At 42.6% G+C, this 10,921-nt stretch overlaps 1 protein-coding gene across 2 annotated transcripts in view; it reads left to right on the top strand.

The window, feature by feature from the left end:
* The first annotated feature begins 328 nt into the window (after positions 1-328).
* The window catches only part of thsd7aa (thrombospondin, type I, domain containing 7Aa), a 158,220-nt gene continuing 147,627 nt past the window's right edge, over positions 329-10,921 (top strand). For both annotated transcript variants that reach the window (XM_038725596.1, XM_038725595.1), the window contains exon 1: positions 329-712. In XM_038725596.1, the coding sequence (XP_038581524.1) occupies positions 559-712 (154 nt within the window). In that variant the 5' untranslated portion in view covers positions 329-558. The remainder of the gene's footprint in view (positions 713-10,921) is intronic.

Here is a 10,921-nt window from a genome sequence, read left to right as displayed (position 1 = left end):
TCTATTTTAAGCCACTTGATGTTCATTTTAACAACATATACACAAACACACCTCCACCTGCTGGATCCAGCTGCCTACTTCAATCAGTGTGCAGCTTCACTGAGCCCTTTGAAAAGGGGAAGAGAGACAAGTGAGAGGGAGGGAGAGAGGGAGGGAGAGAGGGAGGGAGGGTGAGAGGGAGGGAGGGGAGAGATGGTGGGTGTTTGTGCATGTGTCTCTGTGTGTGTAAGAGAGAGAGAGAGAGGGAGGGAGGGAGGTGCTGCATCAACCCGGCATACAGCAGCAGGCTGGGTTTAGGGATCTATTGTTCCCTGTTTTATTACTGCCAGACCTTGTTCTCTCTCATTAGGGATCCAAGACAGAGAGAGAAACAGAGAGGACGAGGAGAGCAAGAGGAGACCTCATCCCCGTCTGCCTGGGATTACTTCTTCCTGAACACACTGGTGTGGACAAAGCAGAAGCAGAAAGCACACACTCTTGAGTTCAGCTCTCTACCTCGTGGCCAGGCTTGCTTTTTTTCCTCTTCACTGCATTGGGAACTACAGTACTTGCTGTGTAATGGGGCTGGCCAGCAGAGCCGTGGGGATGCTGGGGATATCGAGAGGGGTACCGTTCCCCTCTCTCTGGAGGACAGCGCTGCTCTTTCTCTCCATCTGGGAACTGGATGCACAAACCGCAGTGGAAACTAAACCCCTATACATCTGGCAAACAGGTACGGTCCACCCTCTGTACTCTTTCACCACCTCCCCCCTGAGAGAAAGGGGTTCCTGGAGATGCTGAGTGGCGGTATGGATGCTCCAGCCACTGCTACTCCTGCAGTCTTGATGAAATATTAATATGTAAATGTTTGTGGACAGGGTGCAGGAAAGCTGGTGAACTTGCTCAAAGTGTTCTTGATTGATTTGTTGCAATTATTGTATTGTTGCCTTTTCTTGATTTCATCAAATCTCCCCCCAAAATAGAAGAATCTTCATTTAAAAGAGTAGTTTCTTCCCTGAGGCTCTTTTCTTGCAGATATGCATGTGGCAGAGTGTTGATGCATTGGAGCCATCTTGCTACTGTATAGTGTAGTAACATATTTTCTGCTGTCCCTGAGGTGAATGTGTCTTTGCCCCCTGACTGGGGGTTAGAAGAGCATGCTGTGCTGGCTGTCGTTTGGCTGCGATTTCTCCGTTCTGGGCTGAGGCAGCTGGGACTCCTCGGCTGCACTACGTTGCTACTGGACTCATTTATCACAGTTTGACATGTGTGCAATTGATGAGAAATTGTGTGCGCACTGTAGCTGCATGTGGCTGCTTTCTGAGGGGGAGTGGGGGGATACAAGCACGCTCCAAAGGAGACGGCAAAAGCACCGTAGTATTTTAGTGCTGATGCGGGTGTTTGATTGTGAAAAAGTAACCCAGCAGTGGATGTTGATGAGTTAAACCAGAGTGTTGTGAGTACAGTAGCTTTGAAGTGTAGGCAGCTATGCAGTACAATGCAAAGCTCCCTGCTGCTGCTGTTTTGGGTGGTGCCTCTCTGGTTGAGACTCATTCAGCACATGAGAGCAGCACATGGTCAGAAGGACACAATACTCATGCATGGTCCAGCGAGCAGATTGAAGGAGTAGAAGCAGGAGGGTGGAGGAGGGTGAAGGAGGAGTGATGAGAGCAGGAGTAGGGGGATGGATCCCCTGGACCCATCGGGACAGGAGTGCCCTTTGGATGCAGCAGGAGATCAATGTTCTCTTTCACTACTGTCTAATCTCTCTCTGTTTCGCTGGTCAGTGTACTGGTTTCCCTGGGATCCTGCAAGCCCCCCCCCCACCTTTAGGAGCTGATCAATGCGTATAATCCTGGCAATGCAGCACCTTCTGTAGGGGATCAATTCCCTCGTTTGGCTGAGTCTAAAATGTAATCTATATATCTGTGTTTGTAATACCCAGAATGTGCAGGATGCTATTTCCTTAATGCTTTTATAGTCCAACTGAAATGAAAATTAATGTTTGCTAAGAAGAGAACATATATATCTGTTGAATTGTGGATTTATTTTATCAAAGTTGTAATTACCAGAAAGAAGAAATTCAGATTCTATTTATTTCTCTGCAATGATAGCACCCCCGACATTTATGTTACCGGTGTTACAAATATTGGTACCATTGACAATGTCACTGTTGTGATTCAACTGGTTAAATATCTGCATGAGTTGGTACTATAAAGAGTTAGTTTAAACAACTTTTAAAGGGGGCCAACATTGTTACCCGTTGCTTAGCCAGATGGAATGTGCATTTCATTGTGTACCTGGTCTTTTAATAAGTTTCAGTTACTTCAATATGATGGAGGTTCCACCTTGGCTGCAGCTGGTTTTATGTTTCAGTCTTATTGTCCAGCAATGGTTAAATAAATTAGTTTTCATTTAAAAGAGAAAGGAAACCGAGAGCTTTATAGCTCTGGAAGTATTGAGTGCCAAAACCACAAGTATAATTAATTGAAAATGTTGGCACAATTGTCTGGCCCCTCAATCCAAAAAACTTAAAAAAAATAATAATAAAAACAAATAGGTCAAATTAATTCTCTGTTGTTGTACCATAAATAATGATTGTTTTTTTCTTCTCCTCACACGAATTATTGTTTACCAGCTTCATTGTTCACACCCTGTGCAAAGGAATGGAAATCCTGTGGTATTATGTGTTGTACCTCCCACTGTGTTAAGGCAGAGGAGGAGATTAAGGGTAGAGAAACCAGAGCAGATTGGCCAGACAAAGTTAACCTAGATACGGTATAGACATGTTTATGTGTGTCTCTCCTTGGCTTAAGTGCATTGGCCCTTGGTGCCTTGATGCTGGTTTGGCTCGCAGACAGAACTGTGGCACCGATGCTGAGATGAATGACTATGAACTATTTTTGCATGTTGCTGTGTTTGATGTGACATTTTTGGTAGATCATGCCTTCCTCTCAGAGTGCCAATCCTTCCCCACGTCCGCAACACAACACCTCTTGTATAGGAGGGAGCGTCAGGAGAAAAGGGGTTGACTGTTCTATCTTGGAAAGGGAATTTATTTTACCGGAGTGTAACATATATATGTAATAAATATTGCAGTGTAAAATTGGCGAAACCCATACCTCTGGTGCTGAAATTAACCACAGGACAGGAGTGATGCTGTTGACTGCTGTTCCAATATGTGTGGAAGTGCCAAGGGAAAGAGTACGATTTCATTAAATGCATTATGGTGCAATATTGGTATTTTCTCCATTTAATCATCCCCTGTGGGCTACTACCAAGGCTGATGTGTAACCAGGGCAAAAATGCTACAAAGAGATGGTTCATGTGTCACATTACTCCCGTACACTTCCTGTATATGTAGAGATCTTTGTTGCAATGTGTAATCTGGCACTGTGTGTTAAGGCGTTTGGGCAGATGACTTGCTTGTATTGTCTCAGTGTTCGAAGCACAGATGCCACAGACAGAAGGTTGGGGATTAGATTGTAGTTCCTCTCTGAAAGGAGTTAGCGTGTCAATAACTGGGTTTCCTCTCACAGTCAGCTGGACTGGCAACTCAGCATCTATGTTTGTTCAGTTTTGCAGTTAATGGAATGGTTTATTACAACTCGACCAAAGTGATCTCCAAGTAAACTTCATGAGCCAGCAAACACATTTTCCCCCAGATATTAACCCTAATCAAAGTGTACATCCTTACCTGCCAGCCTCAAGAAGCCCTGCAGGTAAGTAACTACCTTGGACAGGAAATCTTAGCCAATTGAGGGGGAGGCTTTGGTGTAACCTATTTATGTTTTGTAGAGCAACGGTTCTCAACCTTTGTGTGTGTCTGTGAAAAGATATTGAGTGAAGAAGTTCTAAATAGTTGTACTTCACAACTAAGGTCCCTGTGTTGGCTCAGTGGTTTTACAACAGCTGTTATGATGATGTTATGAAGAAACACTGACAGCGTCGGGAGGAGAGAGAGAGAGAGAGAGAGAGAGAGAGAGAGAAAAAGCACGCTGGTGTGGGTGAGCGAGCGTCGTAATTATGGACAGGAGAGACATGTGTGACTGAAAGGTTTATTTAGATATCATCCATCCATTATAATTAAATTAAACTCACCACTCAACGAGGAATTCACAGCTTGAACGATCGATTTCAGCGACAGATGGCGCGTGTGTGTTTTTCCTGTTTTGTCCGGTTTCTTTTTTTTCTGTTTGTGGCTGACTGCAGAGAGACACTTCGTACATTGCTAAAAAGGAGTCCTGACGGGTCCAGACCCATAAGCAGTCGGCACACAGGGTGGCTGTGTGAAATGTATATGAAGCACTGGTAAAAAGGCGTAGCTGTGGAAATATGACCCAAACTATCATCTTGGTTTACAGATGAATTTCATGCTTCAACTTTGACAGACTGTACTTACTGTGCATAGTCATTTCCTGTCTTTACAGCTTATCTCCTCTTCGGACTGCTCGAGTTTCTTGTCTTTTAAGACTTCATTTCAGTAATTCACTATATTTCCTGATATCCTGATATATATTACTTTGCTGCTACAGTTTTATTATAACAAGAAGGGACAATGGCCAAATCCTAAAAAGGTTAGATCCAAGTTATAATAAACCTGAAATATCTTTTAAAATACACTATTAAACAGTTCAGGGACTGAATCACACAACACAGCATCAAATCTTTTGTGTACAGATGCAAAAAAGTAAAATCAGCCTTGCTGATTTAGCTCTGTAGGCAGGTGCCCGCGGTAAAAATGAGGTGAAATCATTTTAACCTCTTTTTCAGTGCAAATCAACTTGATAAAAATGTCTTGAACCAGTTGTGAGAAAACAAAGTTTGGGTAGAACTGTAGATTTATCTCTTGTCTTTCATGTTGATGTCTTGTAAAACAAGACAAAGGTAGGTGTCACATTAGTTCCCATTATGGACCAATCCTCTCTTACTGCACTGTCTACATTTCAAAGGTTTTGGATGAATAGCATTCAGACTATATATATATATATATACACAAATGCTGTTCAGGCTTCCAACAGTCCTGAAAACAGTTTTTGGTGCTGTATACTTCAAGAGTGCACTTCTTGGTCTTTTCAGTACAATCCCCTACCCATTACCACCACCGCCAATGTACACCATGGGGCCGCACACTTCCTGGTACACGGCATGAAAACAAAGGTCTCTGCAGAGCCGAACAAACCGGAGCGATAACAGATGGTAATTAGTAGGGCAGTTCCCCTGTCCAGACCCAGTCCGCTTTAGTAAGAACCAATGAATGGACGCTATTTAGGCCTGTATAAAACACACACACACAGAAAACAACACAGTGTCTCTGTATTGTGCTCGTGCAGTGTGTAGCTCTGTCCGGGCCCTCTGCCGCAGATGTGGTGCACAAAAGAAAAAAGACGCTTCACTTCCAGTCACATGACCCGCTCTTTGTTCTTCCTCTGATGTCCCCAGAGATTCAGCCCCCTCTCAAGGTGACCTTTAACCTCAGAGCTGAGAGGGGTCTCGTGAGGGTATCAACAGTGACAAGGGGGTGGGGGTGGAGGGGGCAATACAGCAGCTTCTCCAGATCAAGTGTCAAGTGCTTAATTCAGCCATTTACACCGGAAAATGTAATAAGCTCTGGGTGAAGTGGAGGTGGACAGATTTAGGTTTTTGATGATACAGTGATCCTAATACTCATATCTGGTAATTAAAGATGCCAGTAATTTGTATATTTAAAGCTGCACTGATTAATATTCACTGTGTGGTGTGAAAAGGGGTTGCTCGTAGTGGCAAACCCAAAGAGAACTGCCACCAAATCTAAGGAACTTTTTAGCCTCAAAAGGCTAATTGCTTTGGTTTTCTGGACTGCAACGTTACTGTTTTTCTCAGTCTCACCTCTCTCATCAGTCTCGTTTCCAGCAGCAGCAGACTGTTTTTTAGTGACAAAGCTCTTATTAAACTGTAGCACTCGATGTTACCTACCCAGCACCACAAATCAGACAGACATAGTTAGCAGCTAGCTGGTGAACATGGTGGAGTGTTTAGCAGCTAAAGAGCCAGCTATTTTTCTTTGAAGTTGGCAGAGAACGAAACAGAGCCAAAAGGAGAATGAATATTGGACTTTGTATATTTGTCAGGCAGCAGAAACTTGACCTTCAGTGTATGCTAATGTTGCTCTGGGTCTGCTGGATGTGCAAGATATTGTTTGGTAACGTTATCAACTGTACAATATGTTGTTGGATAGTTCTGCCCGTAAGTGGCAAAAATTCTGATTAATGCATATTCGAGGGAATGGTGTGTTTACCCAGAGTCTGACATCACTTTCATCTCTGCAGCCAGTACAGAGCTCCAAGTCCAGGATGGATGAAGCCTAGGCATTTATGAGTCTCCCAATTTTTTGCCAGTGCGGCTATCTGCTGGACTACCTCTTAAGTACCTCTTGTTGAGCAAACAATAACTCTCTCAGATGCAATGGCTGAAGTAGCGAGCGGTAGTTGATGTGCCACAAAACCTCAAATGGAGGAGGTTGAGTTGGACGGCTGAGCAAACGCTGTTCACAGTCTGTAGAGGTTACTTCAGTTTCAATTTATGTTTTATATTTTCATTGCAGTATCACTTGTATTTCAACTAAAGGTCATGCATACTTCTTCCGCCACTGCTACTTCAACGCTGCTTTCAGCATCTCTAAATAGTTAGTAATAGTCCCTACAGAGAGCATTTTCCCAGCGCTGATCAAAACCCACAACTCTTGCCACATTAGATGATTCCATACAACTTGTAAAAATGATAGTGTTGTTGGAAAGTGCAATTTGACAGAGATACATTTACAGTTTTTCTCTCTCCTGTCTCTTTACATAGCTCACAATGATTAAAGTGATCTAGCTTTTCATTTCATTGTGACAGCAAACAAGCCTGTTTCCTAAAATGTCCGACTCTGTTGATGGGACTCGTGCGTGTTGCAGCATGTGCAGCATGAAAACCTGTTTTTTCCTTTTTTGGGAGTTGCTGATGTCGAGCACCCTTTTCAATGAAAACATATGGATGTTCACAAGTGATTAAACGGCATTTGTTGTTGAATAGACACTTGAGCGTCAGATTAGCCTGTGCAGATGGAGCTGGAGGAGTGCTATCAAGGCATAATGGAGGCGGGAGAAATTATTTCTGTTTTCCCTGGGATTCATCAAGTGCCAAATTGCAGCTATTATTCTGTGTGGGTTTGAAGAAGCTGCATCCAGCTGTTCAATTCAGCCTGGCGGGCCGCCCCAAGTGAAGGAGGGATATGTATGTGAGTGTATAAACACTCACACACAGGTGCATGTGCACACCATCGCTCCGCAGAACTCAGTGCTGTGTCTTTGTCTCTCTTAGCCGTCTGCTGCTCTATTAGTCCCTGTAATCCCCATTAACATTAACACACTCTTGTTCCTCCTTTTTCTCACTTGACTATTTAAAAAAAAAGAATATATTATCAGGTAGTTTAGAGTCTTAACACCCTCGCAAAAGCTGAGTGACAGTGCAATTCGTCTCGCACCCACCTCCTTGCTATTTTATGCTATTTCTTTTATTTCTCACTCACACACACACACACACACACACACACACACACACACGCGCACGCACAGACACAGGAATGGTCTTTGTGCTGAGTGTATGCATGCATGTGTGTGTGTGTGTCTCATTACTCCTAGTGAGAGGGTTGACAGTGGGGGAGGAGTGTTACTGTCAGTATCCCACCTACAGGCAGTAGACATGGGGAGGCTGAGTAATTACATGTGACTCCACTGCATGGCCACCACCCTGCCTGTCAACTGACAAGAGGCCAGAGCAGACAAAACACACACTCAGGCTTGACTGATAAATGGGTTCACAGATGAATGGGGCTGAGACTGGCAAATTATTAACAAGAGTACATATATAGTGGCTGGACGCCCCTAGTGGCTGGAGTGTTTATTGCAGCCACAATATGTTAGGCAGGACCAACAACAAACTCAAAGCTAAATTGTGGCTGTTCTTGGAGCCCAAAAACGTGCTGAAACTCACTATAAAGCCGTGGAGAGCTTCAATGATAATTTTATAGTATGTAGGTTCATCACCACGAGCAACTCCTTTCACATTTTCACGTTGTTTTCATTTTGTCATTTGATGTATTAATATTATAGAAACATTGAAAATAACCACTTTAATGGTGGTGTGAAGTGTCAAGGATGAACAAACTAATTCAACCATGAATAACATGAATGTCTATCCCAAATTCAATTGTAGTCCATCTGGTTGTTGATAGATTTCACTTGTCAATTTGCTGATGGCACTAGATAAAGATTAGGATAATTCCTCTGGAAGACCATCAAGAAGATAGAGTCATTAAGATTCGTTCTCTGGGGACCACAAACCTCCATAGCAAATTTCATGGCAATCCATCCAATAAAGGTCAAGATAATACAGTCTGTACCAAAGTGGTGGACTGATCGACCGACAGACCAATATGGTTATCCCTTAAGCCACATCGTTACCATTGCAAATAAAACCATGAGAAGGCAAAAAAACCACAAACAGTTCTTTAACTGATTTTGTTTTGGATGAACACATTTAAACTGTGCCAAAAAGATTACAGGAACGTCCCTATGGGGCAGACTAACTGACGAGCTACTACCGCATGTTTACTGGTTTGAGTTGTGGTTGATAAACCCGCCCAGATCTGGATCATCCACCAAAATATAGCTAACTGTCCCTGCGCGTTCCAGTCAGCAATTATGTAGACATATTTGGAGTGTGGAAGTCCACCAAGTACGGGCTTGTACTAACTAAATAATGGTCTGAGTTTCCCACTTCAAGTAATGCCATCTATAGGTCCAGTCCGGCCTTCCATTTCATTGATTTACAGTCACTATGTTCGCTGTAATTTGTCTTCAATCTCCAAATCTATCATGTATCACGCATCACATCCCTGCATCACAGTCTCTGCACCATAAAATGGCTTCTCATTAACAAACAGACCTAATTATGAAAAGACAGGGAGATAAGAATGTAGCCATGTGAAGCAAGTGGGGATGGCCAAGAGGAAATGCTGCTGAATGCCAAGCAACTGTTTGTGTACGGGTGCAGCCAGTGGTCAAGAACAATATCAGTCCAACTAACACCATTACAGTGATTAGTGATGTCTTCCTACTCTGAGATGAACCCGTTTCCCTCTGGCTAACTCATGCTCCCCGTGCGGCTTGATTAGCCCTGGGAAACGTGCCGGAGGATTGGCCTAAGCAGCATAAAGAGCTTTTCATCAACCTGCTTCTTCCTCTTCATGCCATCCACTATTAGCGCTCACCTCCAGCTAATCCTCACCTGACAAATGGTCTAAAAACTCTGCCATTTTGCTTAGTGTTGGGTATCTTCACTTCTTAAACTCAAATAGTAATCATACAGACACTGGTATCTCCAGAAGATATATCTGAGTGCATCTGCTCATAAAAAATGCATCTGTTATACATTCACATTCACATGGGGTTTTCTGCGCTTGTGCTGACCTTGGGTTGTATTATTAAGAAAAACCTAACCCCAGCTACAACATTGACCTTAAATTCTAGCCCTTCAAATGTGTTCAGACCAGTACCATGGCTACCACTAAGAAAACTGAGGTTATTTTCTTCCTGTCCCCCCCCCCCACACACAAAACTGTGCCTTAACGTTCTACAATTAAAACTGAACACATGCTGGTTATTTTGTTGTTGAACCAAAACAACAAATTTGAGCATTACAAAAATGTAATAGTGAGGGTTTGCTTGAGTTTAATCCAATAAAAAATACTGGGCTAAGGTTAAAGGATGATGGTAGTCATGGTTAAAAGAAACACAATATGAATAGCAGTCTCCAGCATCGAAGTTGGATACGTTCTATATCCAACCATACACTCCAAATAGTTGGGAGATGTACTGGCCAGCACTCTCTGTTAGATCATTAAGAATTATACTTTTTCCATTTGTCACCTCCTGTGTGCAGAGAAGTGTCTATCGCCAGGATCTCATTAGGATTAATCGGGGAAATCCACCGCGTCTTAGTTAGTGGTAATGGTGCTCAGCCACATGATATAATAGCTTTAATGATGGAGTCATGCAGTAGCGAGCCATCAGACATAGACAAGTTAGTGGTAATCTATACACATCTCTACACTGTGAGGCTGTGCTGGTAGAACCTCAGTGACACACACACTGATATGGTGGATAGTACTATTTTAGTTCTGTATGATGTGTTATAAATAGTCGAGATGCTGACACAAGCAGAGATTCACCTCTGGCAGTCAAAACTGTGCAGCTAGAGAAATAAGATGAAGTGCACACAAAAACACACACACACACACACACACACACACAGAAAAATTAAACAAACTGAATGAACAAAATAGCCCATTTCCATGGGGAGGAAATCTAAAATACATTTATATAGAAAAATATGTTTTGTACTGCCAACACCTCAGATACAGCAGGAGGATATATGTTTATAGTATTTTGTTTATTATTATAGCTAGGCATAAAAATCTTTCAGTACCAATGAAGACTTTGCCTGCTTTGTAGCAGCTCTGAAGGGTGGCCATGTTAGTTTTCATTTCTGTCCAACACTCCCGACCACGATATGCTAAAAACTAGTGGCCTGATTGCAAGAAAATTTGGTATTGACATGCATGGTTCTCATGACATTTATTAAACTCATTCATGCTCTCCAGAGGATGATTCCTAATGAATTTGCTGAAACCCTGACTTTAAGCTTAGCACTACTTTTAGATGGGCTTGTCAAAAATTCTTTGGTTTCAGAAACATTGTCAGATTTACATAAAATTCAAAATGGACATGCATGAGGTGTAAACAAGAAATTCTGAAAATATACTGGGCACATTCAGAGGATGAACACTTCCATCACGGTCACAACTTTGTATAGTGACATAATATGAAATCATATCAGATTGCTATTAAGTTTGCTGAGC

The sequence above is a fragment of the Micropterus salmoides genome, unplaced genomic scaffold (genome assembly GCF_014851395.1).
Source record: "Micropterus salmoides isolate LMB-PRFRI ecotype aquatic unplaced genomic scaffold, ASM1485139v1 Ms_hic_scaffold_17, whole genome shotgun sequence".
Taxonomy (NCBI): Eukaryota; Metazoa; Chordata; class Actinopteri; order Centrarchiformes; family Centrarchidae; genus Micropterus; species Micropterus salmoides.
This window is presented reverse-complemented; position numbering and strand designations above follow the sequence as displayed.